Source organism: Chenopodium quinoa, unplaced genomic scaffold, assembly GCF_001683475.1.
Source record: "Chenopodium quinoa cultivar QQ74 unplaced genomic scaffold, ASM168347v1, whole genome shotgun sequence".
In the NCBI taxonomy this organism is placed as follows: domain Eukaryota; kingdom Viridiplantae; phylum Streptophyta; class Magnoliopsida; order Caryophyllales; family Amaranthaceae; genus Chenopodium; species Chenopodium quinoa.
This window is the reverse complement of record NW_018742987.1, coordinates 359,470-378,910: the sequence shown is the minus strand read 5'-3', so window position 1 is coordinate 378,910 and position 19,441 is coordinate 359,470. Positions and strand designations below refer to the sequence as shown.

Here is a 19,441-nt window from a genome sequence, read left to right as displayed (position 1 = left end):
AGGGAGACCCAGTCAATTTATCTTCGTGATAAACAAAAATCGTTTATCTAGTGGCATTTTCGTAAATAAATCAACAAAACATCTTAATTAGCACGACATTTTCGTAAATAAATCAACATTTGTGGGACCCGCATTTAATAAAAGTTGTTGACTTATTTGCAGAAATGTCACTAGATATATACGGTATTTTTTTTATTTATTATCTCTTTTTAGAAAAGAAGTACTTTTTTGTTTATCATGAAGATAAACTTGTATTTTCATGGGGGAGACCCACTTTATCACCCATCCACTGTCATTCAACTATGCCTTTTAAACCAGATTTTAATTGTTACTTTCTCACCTAGATACATTCCATGATAGTGTGAGAATGAATTTGTTGTGCTTATGTTTAAAAAGTGGCAGCGAAGAAAAATCATTTTAGAAAGATGGGTGCTGCAAAGATGCATATATTGAGATAGATACGTGGGAACTTTTTAAGGATAGAATTAGGAATGACATAATTCATTAATTTGGAGGGTAGTTGGAGTTACCGATATTGAGGATAAGGAAGAATCAGTTGTGTTGGTTTGGGCTTTTGAGGTGATGACCAGGAGATACACCAGTAATTAATGTGAAAAGTTTAGATCACGGAGATTTTAGAAGAAGCCAACGAAGGCCAAAGATGACTTGGATTGAGGGAGTTCGAGTTGATATAAAGAAATAGGTTTACATAAGTATATAACTACTTCATAGAAGTAAATGGAGGGAGATGATCTTTGTCAATGGCCTGCGTAGATAAAAGCTTCATGTTGCTAACCACATCCTTTTGCATATATTATGACATTGTATATTTAAAAAGTATGTCATTTGTATATTTGTACAACTGTTATTAATATATCCGGATAGAAACTAATGTCCAATGACGCGTTGATTTTATTTTTATTTACTGTATTTCTTTGGACGAAATATCAAATGTTTACACTTTAATGCTGTTAGAGTGTTGGGTGTGTTAACTTTTTTTTTTTTTTTTTTCTCGTGTCAATGTTAATATACTGTATAAACAGATGCTTTGAATTAAATGTCAGTAATGGGTAGGGGGGAAATCGCATGAAACTGCATTAGTGCAATCTCCACTTCCGGTGTGGATAGACTCAATTAGTCCATGATTTACAATATATAATAGATAAGTAGCCCCACTCTATTGTGACCTAGATTTGAATTAGTCTAAAGGCATCAAAAATCTGACTAGCCAAGATTTGAATTAGTCTAAAGCTATGTACAGATGTACTTCAACACCCTCATTAACCTCAAAAATTGTGTCGTGTGCTGTCTTGCCAGTGTTACGTTACTTACTTAGATACTTTATTTTTAACTAAAAACTTGACTTTTTTCAACGAAATAGCTAGGTTTGACACTTGGACACCCATATATGAGTAGACACTTAATCCTTTTCCAGGTAACGTAGGTATAATGGACCAAGGTTTGAATTAGTCTATAGCAATAAAACATGGTGGGAAACTGGGAATGACTATTCCTACTCGTTTCTTTAATTTTCAAGGGGTGTGGAATATTAAATACCAACTGTAACGTCTGTAAGTAGTGACTGCTTTGAAGCTCGGACTTTGATATTCTTCATCTTTAGAGTCGGGGAGGATGAAGCAAAGTCCAAAAGTTGGTCACTTGCATTTTTATGTGAAATAGCAGGAAAACTTCATAGTTTATGACTTTTAGGCAACCTTATGAACATGACTCGAATTTGGAGACTACTATTATCTTTAAGCTATTGCATGTAAGGATGTCAATTGGGTGGGTTGGAGGCGGAGGATGGTCTCTCCACACCCTTCCCCACCTAAAAATATCATACCCATCCCCGCTCCACCACTTGGATATTCATATCCACCCCATATCGGCTAATTGGACATATATACCATTTCTATTCATACAATATGACCATAATTCCCTTAATTCTACGAGTAAAGCTTGACTTCGACTTATATAACTTTTTTTTTTTTTTGGGGGGGGGGATGGGGCAAGTCTAGTGTAAACTCCATACCCGACCCATCACTCGGTACAATTTTTTATCCCCGTCATTCGCCAAACCTCTCTCCATCCTTGTGGTCTTCTATTTGATCAACCCCACTCACATCCCTATGCATCTTACTTATCATCATTCATCATTGTGATTAGAGTCAATGATTTCTCAGTATATATATTCTACGAACACAATTATTCTAGGGCTCAACAAGTTTCAAACCTGAAATTCCTCTCCTTGAAAAACATGTCAGGATTACATTTAATACGAGAAATTAAGTTTCTCTTGGTTTTTCTAGTTGGGATTTGCTTCACAAAAACCCCTTCCTTTAGCTTTGAAATTAACACCCATAAGTGCATAGAGAAGGAAGGAGAGGCCATTCGCAGCATTCACCCCACCTGTGCTAAACACTACAGTCAGTATTACCATGACTGCTGCAATTGGCCTGGTGTCTATTGCAGCAACCTCACTGGCCATGTTAACCAACTTTTGTTGAGTGAGTTCTTATCATACTGTGAAGATGGTCTTTTGCCTAAAAATATCACTGAACTTTTGCCTCTTCAAAGTCAAACTATCCATTTGGATCCTTCCTTGATTGCTCTTGAAGACTTGATCTACCTAGAGATCACCAACCTAGCAGGTTCTTATGAAGTTCATGCCAACCTAAGCTTTATTGGCTCCTTTCCTAAATTGAGACATCTTATTTTTGCAAGTTTTAATTTAAATAGAGGTATAGATATTCCTCATCAGGTTGGCAATCTTACAAAGTTGCATTATCTGGAAATATCTTATAGCAATATGCTTGCTAGAAGCCTTAACATGCTGTCACATCTTACTTCACTAAGGCACCTCATTTTTCTGAATGTTGATCTCAGTGAAGCTACGGATTGGATTCGTGTTGTCAATAACCTCCCTTCCTTAGAGCACTTGGAGTTGAGTGAATGCTATCCTCCTGATGCTATTCTTCACCCTCATTCTATTATTAATTCCTCCAAGTCACTTGCTTTCCTTGATCTCTCTTATAATTTTCTCAAACCTTCCTCGATATGGACTTGGATCTTCAACCATAGCTCTCTAGTTAGATTCTCCCTGTCTGAGACCCTATCAAGTGATAGTAAAATTCCAAGTAGATTTAGGGAAATGACTTCTCTTTCACATCTCGATCTCTCTAATAATTATCTCAAAGGTGACCTTCCTAGTTCTATCAAGGGTCTTTGCAGGCTTCAAAAATTGGATCTATCTGGAAATAATCTCAAGGAAGATCTTTCGAGCATCTTTCAATCTTTATCCTGTTCAAACAAGTCATTGATGTTCCTCTCATTGCAGAGTAACCACCTTACTGGTTCATTGCCAGATTTCACGAAGTTTCATTCCTTAACAGAGTTGAATCTGGCCTCGAACAGACTAAATGGTTTATTTCCTTCTACTTTTGAAAGACGTTCAAATCTTGTCACATTAAATCTTCAAGAAAATCAACTTACAGGATCTGTGCCTGATCTTTCCATATTTAGGTCACTGAGAGTGTTGCAACTTCAAAATAACCAATTAAATGGCACAATACATGCAGGTCTAGGACAACTTTCAAGGCTTGAGGAGCTGGATGTTTCCTCAAACTCATTGAAAGGTGAGATTAGTGTGAGTCACCTCTTGAATCTCTCTAGGTTGCATCACTTGGATATGTCCTTTAACTCATTGTCTTTTAATGTTGGCTCTGGTTGGGTGCCTCCATTTAGATTGGACACTATAGGACTTGCTTCTTGTAGGTTAGGATCTCGCTTCCCAGAATGGCTTCGAACTCAAACAAATTATGTAAGCTTGGATATGTCACATGCTGGGATATCGGATACCATTCCCTTTTGGTTTTGGAATCTTTCTTCAAGAGCTACATTCATCAGCCTATCTCATAACAGACTTCGTGGTGAGCTTATCAATCCATCAACTAAAAACAGCACGGCTTCCTCGTTCTCTGCCATTGATTTGAGCTCTAACCTCCTTGAGGGTTCTTTAACACTGTACTTTGGAGATTATGATTATCTTAATCTCTCTAGAAATAGTTTCTCTGGGCCAATATCTTTTATCTGCAAAAGTGCATGGATGTTAGGCCTTGACCTTTCACATAACCTCTTTTCTGGTAAGTTACCTGATTGTTGGTCTTTGTTTGGTTTTGATCTATCTGTCTTAGATCTGTCAAATAATAACTTGTCTGGGGAGCTTCCTAGTTCATTTGGTTCCTTAATCAGGTTAAACAGTTTGCATTTGAGAAATAACAAGTTCTCTGGGAAGATACCTTCGTTCTTTTGCAACTTTACCCGATTAGTTTATTTAGATCTTGGTGACAACCTATTTTCTGGAGAAATACCAAAGTGGATGGGGCATATGCTACCAAATTTGACAGTTCTTAGTCTTCGGAACAATTCCTTCTCTGGAAAAATACCTCTAGAACTTTGCCATTTATCTTCTATTCAAATTCTTGATCTGTCTACAAACAATATCTCTGGAGTGATTCCAAATTGTCTGTGCAGCTTTGCTGCAATGACACAGGAACTGAGACCCCCTGTAGATATTCAGGACATGAATGGTACTTTCTTATCCATCGGCCCATACAAAGACTACATCTCCCTTGTATTGAAAGGATTCATTTATGAGTATAAAAACCACCTGGAACTTGTAAAGAGCGTCGATCTTTCAAGTAACATGTTGGGAGGGATCATTCCTGCTGAAATTTCTTGTCTTACAGGATTGATTTCCTTGAACCTTTCAGGAAACAATCTCATTGGACCTATCACTGTAAAGGTTGGTCAGATGAAGTCTCTAGAGTCCTTGGACTTGTCTAATAACCATCTTTCTAGCCAGATTCCTTCAACTCTTACAAATTTGAACTTCTTGGGAACTTTGAGCTTGGCAAATAACAACTTGTCCGGGAGGATTCCTACAGGAACTCAAATTCAAACCTTTGATGCTTCAGCGTTTGCAGGAAATCCTAGACTTTGCGGGGACCCACTTCCGAAGAAGTGCATTGAAGAGGGAGCCAAAGCAGATGAGAACAATAATCACGAGCCCACAAACAACGATGAAGATATATTTTTGGGGTTGTATATCAGTATTGCTCTTGGGTTTATCTCTGGTTTTTGGATGGTCTGTGGTTTCTTGATATTCAAGAGATCTTGGAGATATGTGTATTTTCGCTTATGGATTCATTTGTATGACAGGCTCTATGTGATCACTTCTCTGAAACTTGCTTCTATTCGAAGATGTTTCCAAGCTTGATTTCTATGGTTCTCCATCTGTTCAGTCTGCTGAATACAAAAGTAGTTTTTAAAGAATGAACTCTTATAAATGTCAAGCTTGTAACATGCTCAAATCAGAAGACAGATCATAAAACTGGTGATTTTTTGCTAACGTTTTTCTTTGAGCAAGCACTTTTAGATAGTGTTTCTTGTAGAGTGCATGCTCTGATAGTCTGATGCCTAAGTGCAACCTGTTGATCTTATCTTATCCAAGTCTTAGCTGTGAATAACTCTGTATGCGTCGTGTGAGTATTAGTGAACTTGCTGATTCTTTGAAGCCTTCCTTTGTGTGATTAGTAGTGAACTAACTGTTTCTTTGAAGTCTTCCAATTTGTCGACGTGATAAAGCTGTTTGATTTCTTGAATCTGGTGGTGTTGAATTTTACCAGAGTTATGATTCGCTCGTAAAAGTGAATGCTCCTACTCTCCTAGTATACTATACGGGAGTAGAAGCTTGAATCTTCTGCTGAAAGTGGAATTAAATGACAGGTGCTTTTGTGTGGACGATTCAGACTTTCCAAAGTTTGTAATATTGGATTATTGTACTACTTAAATTTGGATTAGAAAGCGACTGTCCTACATTCCACCCTACCAAAGAGTCAAATTCGACTTGCGTAAGGCGTAGCAAGCTTGCAACCAGGGTCAACACTCTGGGGTCTTTGTAGCTTCATATTTCTTCGCTGCACAATACTGGACTGCTAACTAAAGTTGATTCTTTAGGGCATTGCCATCGTGGATCGTTTTTTTTTTTTCATTGTTTGCGCAAAAATTATTTTAAGTTCCACTATGTCTCGCTCTTTAATTTAGCCCACCAAAACGTAATATTCCCTTCATCTCATTAATAAGGGCTTGTTTTCCATAGTTTACAAATTTTAACAGAGTATAAATGAATTATAAAAAAACATGCATGCAGTCATTGAGAATAATCATAATAAGTACTTGTAATTATTTAAGGGAGACAATAATGAAAAAAAACCCTATTTGAACAATGTGAAGTATAGATGTACCAATTTTAAAGGGTAATTAAGGAAGTTTAGAATTTTTTTTTTTTTTTTTTTTTTTTTGAAATAAGAAAGTTTAGAACTAAAAGTACTTTTTATAAAATACTTGTAGAAGTATGTAGGTTTTTTTTTTGGTGTGGGAAATGTAGGTAATAATGTTAAACTTGTATTTTCTCATTTCTATGGAATGATATTAGACTATAAATTTTTTCTTAAAATAAAGAAGACTTTATTCTGATTTACTGAATTGAACTGAAATGATTAGATCTAAACTGAAGTGAATATTTTATGAGAGAAGGAAATCTGAAACGATGAACAGAACTGAAAGTTCTCAAAAAAAAAAAAAAAAAAAAAAAAACATATATATATAGGGGAAGGTTCTGGTGAGAATTTTTCTTATGTGAGAATTTTTTCTTATGTGAAAACACTATTTATGTTCTAAATTTTTACTTGTATGTTCTAAAATTTTAAATCTGATGTTCTAAACTTTTACTTAGGTGTTCTAAATTAAATCAATTGTTCTAATTTAGTACTCACATATTCTAAACCATAAATTAGTTAAGTTTGATGTCATAAATTTTAAATAACTTGTTCCAAAATTTTAAATTTTATGTTTTAAATTTTAAAACGTGTGTTCTAAAATTTATAATTATATGTTCCATATTTTAAAGTGTATGTTCTATTATTTTATATGTATGTTCTAAATTCCTTACTCACACTTTCTATATTTTATATTAGTTTGTTCTAAATTTTTATTCACATGTTCATAATCTTAAATCATATGTTCTAAGGGCCTGATCTCATTGACTGAACTCAGCTGAACTGAATTGAACTGAACTGAATTGAGCAGAATTGAACTGAGCTAAACTGAACTGAAATGAATATTTTATAAGAGAAGAAAATTAGGAACTAAGCTGAATTGAACTGAACTGAGCTGAACTGAATTGAATTTCAACGTAAGAGAACAAACCCTAAATTTTACTCATATGTTTAAAATTTTTAAAACAAATTTTATATAATTTTAATCACTTGTTCTAATTCTTAAATCAGATGTTCTAAACATATTACTCACACAAATGTTCTAAATTTTTATATATATATAAATGAAAATAAGCCAAAGAGAGTGCCTAAGACTATAAATTTTATAATTAGAAAAAAAAAAAAAAAATTTAAATATGTCGGTGTAGAGGCTTGGTTGCAATTTACAGTCACTCTTGTTCGGTGGGTGATGCTGCCGTTGTTGAAGGTGGTGGAGGAGGAACTCAAATCTCCTTCATCTCTCTTTTTCTCTCTCCTCACTTCCGCCATTGATCAATGGCGCAAAACCACCATTACAACCCAACCTCCAAGAAACCCTCAACCCCATTCTCTCTAACTCTAACCTCTTTCCTCTTCTTATCTCTCCTCTGCTTCGCCTCTCTCCTCCTCGCTTTCTCTCTCTTCCCCTTTTCATCTCTTTCTTCTCAAACCCCCCAATTTCACCCATCATCAGAACCCTGCGATTTCACTGATGGGAATTGGGCTTACGATCCTACTGTTAGATCTGTTCGATATGATCACACTTGCAAGGAGATTTTCAAGGGTTGGAATTGCATTTTGAATAATAAATCCAATGCTTTTGAGATTTCTAAGTGGAGATGGAAGCCCAGAAATTGTCATCTTCCCCCTTTTGATGCTCGAAGATTTCTTGAATTGTTTAGGGATACTAGTATAGGTACTTTCTTTCATTTTTATTGTAATTGATTTTTCTGGGTATTGTTTATTTCTCAGTAATTTTGATGGGTTTTGTTGGATTGGAATTGTTTGGTTTAATTTTGATTGCCTTTGTTGTGAATTTCATTGGCACGATTTATCAGTAAAATATTTTTATATCAATTCATGATCGTATTGTTATTTATTATCGCCCTACCAAATGGGCTATTGAGGAAGGTAGATAAGAATATGGGATTTTTTACTTATTTAAGGTACCTGGTTTTTGTTGGGCTATTTAGGTTTGAATTTGTTTTTTTTTTTTTTTTTTTTTTTCTGAAAATTTCAGTTCTTTTTAGATGATAAATAGTTGGATTGGGGCTGATTCATAGCTAATGGGAATCTTTAGTAGCATTTAAGTTATGGTGGCCGTACTAGATAGATTTTCATATTTTGAGTTTTAGGTTCAGAATTTTCCAATTTTGGAAAATTGTTAAGTTTTTGTTATTCATACCAACAAAGTTGAAGTATTAGTATAAAGTTAAGATAATCGAAATGAAGTTATTAGAGAGAAAACATCAGTAAAATGCATGTAAAAGACGTCCGTAATCACCCTGAAAGGGAGTATTAAATTTCGAGTCCTTGAAGGAGTTGAAGCTAGATATGTTTTAACTTTTAAGCATAGACTCTGAAGTTACTGACTTTATGAAGTTTTGGTGTGTGCAGGATTTATAGGTGATTCATTGAATAGAAATATGTTTGTGTCTCTGTTTTGCATGCTGAGGCAAGTATCAAGTGATGTGAAGAAGTGGCACCCAGCTAAAGCAGATCGAGGGTTTACTTTTCTTCAGTACAATCTTACTATTGCTTATCACCGTACTTATCTATTAGCACGTTACGGTAGGTAAGCCATGTCTTCTGTGTTATTGTACAAGTGCTATTGAATTATTTGCTTCTGCCACTGCTTGTTTTTAGAGTAAAATTGTTTAAAGTTCCACTGAACCTAATCAAATGTTTACCAAGATGATACATTTGGTTGATCAATTATACTATATGAATTTACCAAGATGTTTCAGTCTCTTTTGTGCAACCTTCTCTGTGCTTTATATGTACCAACAGGTGTGGATAGCAACTGTTTAGAAGAAAACAGAGTCACTTGATTATATGTAATAGAACAAACTTTGTACTCAAATTTCCTTCTACTTCTTATTACTTTTTTTATGGTGTAACATGGATTCAACAGTTTCTTATGCTCAGTGAATGAGATTAAAAATAAAAATGTGCTCTTGAATGCAGAAGATTATCAGCATATGTTCCTCAAATATTTACAAGTTGAAAAGAACTAGTCTAAAATTACCATCTTGATAAGCTATGTTTAAAATGGAGCTATTAGATATCATTTTTAACTTTCCACTTATAGAGGACCTTATGTTTCCTTTCCTTGAATAGGTGGTCACCTAATACCAAAGGTGGAGCTCTAGAATCTCTTGGATATAATGATGGGTACCGAGTTGATATTGATGTCCCCGATAGCAAATGGGCTGAAGCTCCTAGCTTCCATGATGTTGTCATCATTAATACTGGACACTGGTAATGTCTACAATCTATACTAGATCCAGCTTCATTTAAGTTACTGTAATGACTTACATTGGTTTTTTGCCCATGCTTATTTTACTTAAATTTTATGTTTTGGATGAAGCATTGAAGCAGATCATTTGTCTGCTTTTTTTTTACCTCCTTTAATGAACTGCATACAATGAAAGCGCATATCCTTTGCATCTTCTCCTTCCCAATAAAACTCTATTTACAACCCATGACCTATACTGTTTGCATTTTCACAAGCCAATATAAGAGACAAAGAAGCCTTATATGAACTGAGTTTTTGAAGCTACTTCATATCAATCTAGTAGAGCTATTGCAGTATGAAATTAAACAATAAATGCTTCTAACCTCGTACCTGGTTAAATACTTCGTATACTACTACTCCCAACATCTTATATAACCTGCACTCTGCCACCAATCACCATGGCGAGCTGATACACAATAAATGCATATTATCTACATCCTTTGTCAGTGGAATTTTTCGATTTTCACAATTTAGAACCTTCGTTCCATATTTTGAGTTATGACATACTAAACTTATCTCCATGAAGGAACATTATGATGCACCATGGCCATATAATCTGACCATAAGTATGTACTAACTACTAAGTACAATGTTGCGGAAATTTGTCAATTTTTTGTGCTTTTTATAGTGAGAAATAGGTCAACGTACTAGCATCTAGCCATCTAGGTTTTATTTTTATGGACTTTCTGGTTTAAAGGGGAGTTTTTAATTTGTTTTGCTTGGCTATATGCAAGTCAAGTAGTTTGAAAAGGAGGTGTGTGTACTTGTTTGTATTCTGTGTGTGTACTTGCTTCTATGTAGAGCTGTCAATTCGGGTAAACGGGTCGGGTAAGAGTGGGTCGGGTTAACTCAATTCGGGTCAATTCGGATTAATTCCATAACATATGCGGTCGGGTTTGGGTTGGGCCATGCTTGAGTCGGGTCACGTCGGGTCATACTTCTTGTCGGATTTAGGTCGGGTTACATTCGGGTCGGGTGAACAATAGGTCGGGTTTAATTCGGGTTTTCATGAGTTATAACGGGTTAGGGTAATTCTCGAGTTCGAGTCGGGTTCGATTTAAGTCAATAATTTGCGGGTTAGAATCAGGTCGGGTCATTTTCAAGTCGGGTCATTCTTGGGTTCAAGTCAGGTTCGGTTCGAGTCAATAATTTGCGGGTTATAATCAAGTTGGGTTATTCTCGGATTCAAGTCCGGTTATGTAAAAGTCAATAATTTGCAGGTTACGGTCAGAGATCGGGTTATTTCCAAGTCAGGTCATATTCGGGTTCAACTAACTATAAATAGATTGTTATCATTTTTTATCAAGCTAATTATTTCCTTTGACTATAATATATATGGCAATATACTAGGGAACTATAGTCTATAATTTAGGAAGATAATTATCTCCTTTAACCATACAACAAATATATATATTATATTTAACTCTTAAATTTGAGGATAATGCTCCTTTCTTTTGCTGGAGTAGACCGACTTGGTCTCCCAAGACAAAATGCTTTAATCAACAATAATAAGGTGGTCTAAATTGCATTTAAGGTGATTCGAAATCGGGTCTGGAATAATTTGGATTGAATTTAGGTTGGGTCAATAACAAGTCGCGTTAATTTCGAGTCGAGTTAGTAATAGAACAGGTTGCATTGTTGGGTCGGCTAAGTAATAGGTCTGGTAAAATTCGAATCGGGTCAATAACAAGTCGGGTTTAATTTTGGTCAGGTCAATAACAAATCGGGTTGATTTCGAGTCGGGTTTGCAATAGGTTAGGTTAATATCAAGTCGGGTTAGGAATGGGTCGGATTAAATTCAGGGCAGGTTAGTAACAAGTCGGGTTAAATTTGGGTTTTGACGGATTAACACAGGTTTGGGTAAATTTCGGTTCAAGTCGGGTTCGGTGCAAGTTAATTAAATTGGCCGTTGTAAATCGGTAAATCAGTGCAAGTTGTTAACCAGTAAATAGGCCGTTTAAAAGCAATATGATGGTTCCACCCACCCAATTGGACTCCAAGAGTATATTACGGACCATGATAAACATTTCGGCAATTTTTATTCCGGCGAAAATAAGTAAAAAATTTCCAAAATTGAAGGCTAATGTCCATGCTTTTTAAAAAATTTTGGAGGTTTCGGGACCTAGTGTTGCAAAGTCTTGAGATTTTAGGTAATACATCTAGGGGTCATATAATTCCTATGAAACCATATATGATCATTATATGTTGTTATAGATGTTCGTGGTAGGGTTGAGTTAATAAAATCGGTGCAAGTATTAACCAGTAAATTGGTTGTTTAAATGAAAATTAGATGGTTATACCCACCCAATTGGATTTCCGGAGGGTAGTAGGGACCATGGTAAACATTTCGAAAATTTTTATTTCTCGGCGAATAAAAGTAAAAAAATTTCAAAATTGAAGGCTAAGATCCACGCTTTTTCAGAAATTTTAGAGGTTTCGAGGCCCGGAGTCGAAAAGCCTTGAAATTTTAGGGGATACATCTCGAGTTCATATAATGCCGTTTGGAACCATATATGATCATTATATATTGTCATAAATGTTAGTGGTAGGCTTGATTTAATGAAATCGGTGCAAGTTGTAAACCGGTAAATTGGCCGTTTAAAGGGAAATTGGATGGTTACACCCACCCAATTAGACTCCTAAAGGGTATTAGGGACCATGGTAAACATTAAGGCAATTTTTATTTCCGGGCGAGAAAAAGTCAAAAAATTCCAAAATTAAAGACTAATATCCACGCTTTTTGAGAAATTTTGGAGGTTTCAGGACCCGGTGTCTTAAAGCCTTGAAATTTAAGGAGATACATTTTGGTGTAATATAATGCCGTTTGGAATCATTTATGATCATTATATGTTGTCATAAATGTACGTGTTAGGCTTGATTTAATGAAATCAGTGTAAGTTTTAAACCGGTAAATTGGCCTTTTAACGACGAATTGGATGGTCACACCCACCCAATTGAACTCCCGGAAGGTATTAGAGACCATGGTAAACATTTCGGCAATTATTATTTCAGGGCGAAAAAAAATCAAAATATTCCAAAATTAAAGGCTAAAATCCATGTTTTTTTGAGAAATTTTGGAGATTTTGAGGCCCGGTGTTGAAAAGCCTTGAAAATTAAAAGGATTTATCTCGGGGTCATATAATGTCGTTTGGAATCATATATAATCATCAAATGTTGTCTTAAATGTTCGTGTTAGGCTTAAAATTGGTGCAAGTTTGAAGGTAAATTGACCGTTTAAAGGCAAATTTGATGGTTCCACCCACCCAATTGGCCTCCTGGAGTGTATTAGGGACCATGATAAATATTTCGGCAATTTTTGTTCTGGGCGATAAAAAGGCAAAAAAATTCAAAAATTAAAGGCTAATATCCACCTTTTTGGGAAATTTTAGAGTGTTTGGGGCCCGGTGTCTAAAAGTCTTGAAATTCAAGTTAATACATCTCTAAGTCATATAATGTCGTTTGGAACCATTTGTAATCATTATTTGTTGTCAAAAATGTTCGTTGTAGGCTTGAGTTAATGAAATCGCTGCAAGTTGTAAATCGGTAAATTGGCAGTTTAAAGGCAAATTGGATGGTTCCACCCATCAAATTGGACTCCCGGAGGGTATTAGGTATTATGGTAAACATTTCGGCAATTTTTATATTCGGGCGAAAAAAAGTCCAAAAAATTCCAAAATTGAAGGCTTATATCCTTGCTTTTTAAGAAATTTTGGAGGGTTCGGGGCCACGTGTCGAAATGCCTTGAGATTTTAGAGAATACTTCTCGGAGTCATATAATGTCATTTAGAAACATATATGATCATTATATTTTGTCATAAATGTTTGTGGTAGGCTTGAGTTAATGAAATCAGTGCGAGTTGTAAATCGGTAAATTAGCCGTTTAAAGGCAAATTTGATGCTTCCGACCACTCAATTGGACTCACGGAAGGTATTAGGGTCCATGGTAAACATTTCGAAAGTTTTTATTCTTGGGCGAAAAAAGTTAAAAAAAATTCCAAAATTGAAGTATAATATCCACGCTTTTTGAGATATTTTGGTGGGGCCTTGTGTCGAAAAGCTTAGAAATTTTAGGGAATATATTTCGGGGTCATATAATGTCGTTTGGAACCATATATGATCATTTTTTTATGTCATAAATGTTCGTTGTAGGCTTTAGTTAATGAAATCAGTGTAAGTTGTAAACCGGTAACTCGGCTGTTTAAAAACAAATTGGTTGGTTGCACCTAGCTAGGTGGACTCCCACAGGGTATTTCCAGGAGAAGAAAATTCTAAAAATTCCAAAATTGAAGTCATTATCCACGCATTTTGCGAAATTTTGGAGGCTTGGTTGTTCGGAGTCGAAAATTGTTGAAATTATAGGGGATAAATCTGGGGGTCATATAGTGACGTTTGGAACCATATATGACCATTATATGTTGTCATAAATTTTCGTGGTAGGCTTGAGTTAATGAAATCAGTGTAAGTTGTAAACCGGTAAATTGGCCGTTTGAAAACAAATTGGATGGTTCCACCCACCCAATTGGACTCCTGAAAGGTATTAGGGACTATGGTAAAATTTTTGGCAATTTTTAAATTTGGGCGAAAAAAATCAAAAAATTCAAAAATTGAAGGCTAATATCCACGCTTCTTAAGAAATTTTGATTGTTTCGGGGCCCGGTGTCGAAAAGCATTGAGATTTTAGGGGATACATCTCGGGGTCATATAATGTTGTTTGGAACCATATACGATCATTATATGTTGTCATAAATGCTTGTGGTAGGCTTGAGTTAATGAAATCGGTGCAAGTTGTAAACCGGTAAATTGGTCATTTAAAGGCAAATGGGATGGTTCCACCCAACCAATTGGACTCCCGGAGGGTATTAGGGACAATGGTAAACATTTCGGCAATTTTTATTTTCGGGTGAAAAAAAGTCAAAAAATTCCAAAAATTAAGACTAATATCCACGCCTTTTGAGAAATTTTGGAGGTCTCAGGTAGAGCTGTCAATTCTGGTAAACGGGTCGAATTTAGATTATTAAGAGTGGGTCGAGTCGGGTCGGGTCAATTCGGATTAATTCCATAACCTATGCGGGTCGAGTTTGGGTTGGGTCATGCTTGTGTCGGGTCACGTCGGGTCATACTTCTTAGTGGGTTTAGGTCGGGTTAATAATAGGTCGGGTCACATTTGGGTCGGGTGAACAATAGGTCGGGTTCAATTCGAATTTTCACGCATTAAAACGGATTAGGGTAATTATCGGGTTCGAGTCGGGTCCGGTTCAAGTCAATAATTTGAGGGTAAGAATCCGGTCGGGTCATTCTCGGGTTTGAGTCGGGTTCGATTCAAATCAATAATATGCGGGTTATAATCTGGTCGAGTCATTTTCAAGTCGGGTCATTCTCGGGTTCAAATCGGGTTCGGTTCAAGTCAATAATTTGCGGGTTATAGTTAGGTTGGGTCATTTCAAGTCGGGTCTTTCTCGGATTCAAGTTGGGTTATGTTCAAGTCAATAATTTGCAGGTTTCAATCAGTTTAGGTCATTTTTATGTCAGGTCATATTCGGGTTCAACTAACTATAAATAGATAATTATCATTTTTATCAAGCTAATTATTTCCTTTGAGTGTAATATATGTGACGATATACTAGGGAACTATAGTCTATAATTTAGGAAAATAATTATCTTCTTTGACCTTCATTCTTAAATTTGAGGATGATGCTCATTTCTTTTGTTGCGTGGACGATTTGGTCTCCCTAGACAAAATGCTTTGATCAACAATAATAAGGTGGTCTAAATTGTATTTAAGGTGATTTGAAACCGGGTCAAAAACAATTTTGGTTGAATTTAGATCGGGTCAATAACAAGTCGTGTTGATTTCGAGTCGGGTTAGTAACAGATCGGGTTGAATTTTTTGGTCGGGTTAGTTTTAGGTTTGGTAAAATTCGGGTCGGGTCAATAACAAGTCGGGGTTAATTTGGGTCGGGTTGATAACAAGTCGGATTGATTTCGAGTCGGGTTTGTAACAGGTTGGGTTAAATTAGGGTCGGGTTGAACTCTGGTCAGGTTAGTAACAAGTCGGGTTAAATTCGGGTTTTGACGGGTTAAAATGGGTTTGGGTCGATTTCGGTTCAAGTCGGGTTTGATTCAAGTCAATAATTTACGGGTTACATTCGGGTCGACATCTCTAGGTCAATTCATGTTCGGGTTCGAGTCTCACGTATTCGAGTCAACTCGGGTCTAGGGTTAGTTTCAGGTCGGGTCAAGTCAGGTTTGAGTCACCATTTTTTCGAGTTCAGATGGTTTGGTTAATTATCGTGTTTGAATCGGTATTTCGGGTTGTGTCAACTTTTGACAGCTCTACTTCTATGTCTAGTATGAGTGGAAGGTTTGAACTATTTTTCATTTAGAAAAATTTGTCAAGAATAAGTCAACCTTTGTCCGGTTCGCTCAAAATAAGCCAACCTTTCAATTAACCCGAAATAATCCAACCTTTATAGGGTATCCACTTTATAGGTTATTAATTGGTTTTTAATGTTAATTGTGACACGTGTCAAAATGTGGTTCGTTATTTTTCTAATAATAATTAATTAGGAATTATTATATGATTAATTATTAAAAAAATCTATTAATTATAAAAAAAAAAAAAAAAAAAAACCAACCCAACCCCCCCTGCCCAGGCCACCGGTGGCCGGCGATCACAAATTTCCCCGGCGCTGACACCGACGGCCTCTCCCCCCACCCACGACGCTCCCACCCAACCCCTTCCCCTTTCCCCATTCCTTTCCCCACCCCGACACGGCACCACTCCCCTTCACCCCCTCACGGAAACGACCCCCTCCCCCGTCTCCGTGCCGAAGTCGACCCCTCCCTCCCCTTCCCCACCGTCAGTCCACCCCCCAAACCCTTAAACCCACCCTAACAAAATCAGAATCGGGGTTTAAGTGTTTTGGGGTGTCGATTGACGGCGGGGAAGAGGAGGGAGGGGTCGACTCCGGCAGGGGGTCGGGGTGGGAAAGGGGAACGGGAAGAAGTGGGGGTTGGGTGGGGGGCATCGTGGGCGGCGGTCTGGCAGGGAAGGCGGGTTGGGATTTTTTTCCTTTTTTTTTTTTGAAATTTATAATTATTAGATTTTTTATAATTAATCATATGATAATTCCTAATCAACTATTATTAGAAAAATGACGAATCACATTCTAACACGTGTCACAATTAACCTTAATAACCGGTTACAACAAGTTTTGACTCATTTAAAGTGGACACCCTATAAAGGTTGGATTATTCCGAGTTAATCGAAAGGTTGACTTATTTTAAGCGAACCGGGCAAAGGTTGGCTTATTCTTGACAAATTTTCCTTGCATTTTTGGAAAAAAAAAAAAAAAAAAAAAGGTGTTTAATCTTAAGATAAAATTAGCATCTAGATAATTACTAAACAAATCTATGCTTTCAAGTTGTTGTCAAAAGTTTATAGGTCAGGGAAAAGTGGAGTAACTTTGTTTACCTCACTGATATTGCAGGTGGTGGGCTCCCTCAAAGTTTGATCCAGTAAAGTCACCTATGCTCTTTTTTGAGAAAGGAATGCCTATACTGCCTCCAGTATCTCCTGATGTCGGTCTGGATATGGTCCTGAAACAAATGGTACTGAGTTATTTTATTTTCCTATGCTTCCGCCTGTTAAATTTAGTGTATGATGGGAACTAGAAAGTTTTCTATGCCTATGGAACCAATAGAAACATCAAAATGGCTTCTCTTGATGTTAGGTTGCTCTTTTCTGGTTTTCTCCTAGAAATGGAGGAGAGAGTTGAGACATTGCTGAAGGATGCTTATATTTGTGCATCACATGTTCTTGTCTTTAATCTTATGAGGTCGGTTCAGCAGCTTGTAATTACATTTAGCAAGTTAGGCTCGCAACCTCTGTCTATCTTTGCTTTTCTTGAAGCTTCATTACCTCTCTCGATTGTGTTGTTTATTATACCTATACATAACAATCAGTCCACCACCCTTTGAGTAAGGCACCACATGTTTGTTAGATCCTTTGTTGGATTTCATCAAAAATCTTCTTATCCTTAGAAGATTGAGTGAGGCAAAAGTTAAACATTGATTATAAATAGATGCATTGGTCATTTTCCCTGGCTCACACCATTCTGGAACAATTTCCGTAGTAGGCCTCTTTCATGGCATACCCATCACCAATAAGCAACCAGAGATCCATGTCTTTTTGTCTATCTCTGTCCTTGTTATGCTGATGTTCTTTCTCAAGTTCACGAGTTTTTTGTTTCTTGATTTCAGATATCATATGTGGAGAGCAAAATGCGACCTGGTGCAATAAGAATATTCCGCACACAATCCCCCAGACATTTTGAGGGAGGCGACTGGGACCATGGTGGTTCTTGCCCGCGCTCAAAGCCTTTGTTATCACAAGAAGTAGGTCATTTTATCAGTTGCTGCTGATTTTGACATGTGAAAGTCTTTACTATGTATATTTTTCCTTCAACAGAAAATTTGTTACCAAAACCTGACTTAATGTTTGACTTGCCCAGGTTGAAGAACTTTTCAACGTGGAAAATAACGGAACAAATGTTGAGACACGCCTTGTCAACCATCACTTGTACAAGACCCTTAAAGGATCCAGTTTCTTTGTTTTGAACATAACCCATATGAGTGAATATAGAGCAGATGCCCATCCCTCAAAAGCTGGTGGAAAGAGGCATGATGATTGCATGCATTGGTGTTTACCTGGCCTTACAGATACATGGAACGATTTATTTGCTGCATACTTGAATTTTGTAAAAGATCATAGCTAGTTCATTCTATTTATTGGTAGTTTTGTTGATATATATTGTTCATTATCAATCTCTAGGCCCAATCACCCCCTCATTAGCCACTGAGGCACTGAGTCTTTATATCCCACTGAGTCTGGTTAGAGGGGGATAACCTAAAATTCCCTGTCTGTTTTGGCCATTAAGCTACTTTGGGTTCAAGCTATAAGAAGGTATTCGAAGCCTTGATGCAGGATGACTCCACTTGTGCAATCTAATTATCTTAGTTAAGTAAAGCCTACAGCAGATCCTGAAAACTGCTTGAACTTGTACATTTTTGCCAACAAGATCTTAAATATTTCTCTGGTAGAGAATTAACAAGGTTCAATTGCTCTCTATTAGCCACACATAGAGCTGTCAATTTGGGTAAACGGGCCGGGTTTAGGTCGGGTAAGAGTGGGTTGGGTCAACAATTCATATTAAAGCCATAACCTATGCGGGTCGGTTTGGGTTGGGTCATACTTCTTAACGGGTTTGGGTCTGGTTTAGGCCGGGTTAATAACAGGTCGAGTTACATTCGAGTCGGGTGAACAATAGGTCGGGTTTAATTTGGGTTTTCACGGGTTAAAACGGGTAGGGTAATTCTCGTGTTCGGTTCAAGTCAATAATTTACGGGTTAGAATCAGGTTGGGTCATTCTCGAGTTTGAGTCAGGTTCGGTTTAAGTCAATAATTTGCGGATTATAATCAGGTCGGGTCATTCTCGGGTTCAAGTCGGGTTCGGTTCAAGTCAATAATTTGCGGGTTACAATCAGGTTGAGTAATTCTCGGATTCAAGTCAGGTTATGTTCCAGCCAATAATTTGCAGGATACAATCACGTCGGGTCATTTCCAAGTTAGGTCATATTTGGGTTCAACTAACTATAAATAGATTATTATCATTTTTATCAAGCTAATTATTTCCTTTAATTTGACTATAATATATATGACAATATACTAGAAAACTATGCCTTCAAAAAAATATATATATACTAGGAAACTATTGTCTATAATTTAGGAAAACAATTATCTCCTTTGACCATACAACAAATATTT

General features: G+C 36.6%; 2 protein-coding genes across 2 annotated transcripts; both read left to right on the top strand.

Annotated features, from left to right (window-relative positions):
• Window positions 1-59: 59 nt before the first annotated feature.
• Window positions 60-6,917, top strand: LOC110729544 (receptor-like protein 12). The gene has a single exon (XM_021909276.1). It carries the CDS (start codon window positions 2,258-2,260, stop codon window positions 5,276-5,278), a length of 3,021 nt encoding a protein of 1,006 aa, XP_021764968.1. The 5' UTR covers window positions 60-2,257; the 3' UTR covers window positions 5,279-6,917.
• A 450-nt stretch (window positions 6,918-7,367) lies between these two features.
• LOC110729543 (protein trichome birefringence-like 13) lies at window positions 7,368-18,596 on the top strand. Its single transcript, XM_021909275.1, has 6 exons — window positions 7,368-8,013; window positions 8,715-8,892; window positions 9,438-9,578; window positions 17,106-17,226; window positions 17,878-18,012; window positions 18,129-18,596. The coding sequence occupies exons 1-6, from the start codon at window positions 7,614-7,616 to the stop codon at window positions 18,390-18,392; spliced, it is 1,239 nt and encodes a 412-aa protein (XP_021764967.1). The 5' UTR covers window positions 7,368-7,613; the 3' UTR covers window positions 18,393-18,596.
• Window positions 18,597-19,441: the final 845 nt, after the last annotated feature.

Excerpts from the sequence above, each read along its gene's own strand:
- LOC110729544 (XM_021909276.1), top strand. The coding sequence starts at position 2,258 with ATGTCAGGATTACATTTAATACGAGAAATTAAGTTTCTCTTGGTTTTT.
- LOC110729543 (XM_021909275.1), top strand. The coding sequence starts at position 7,614 with ATGGCGCAAAACCACCATTACAACCCAACCTCCAAGAAACCCTCAACC. Across the intron at positions 9,579-17,105 it reads ATCATTAATACTGGACACTG|GTGGTGGGCTCCCTCAAAGT; the intron begins GTAATGTCTACA and ends CTGATATTGCAG. Across the intron at positions 18,013-18,128 it reads AGCCTTTGTTATCACAAGAA|GTTGAAGAACTTTTCAACGT; the intron begins GTAGGTCATTTT and ends TGACTTGCCCAG.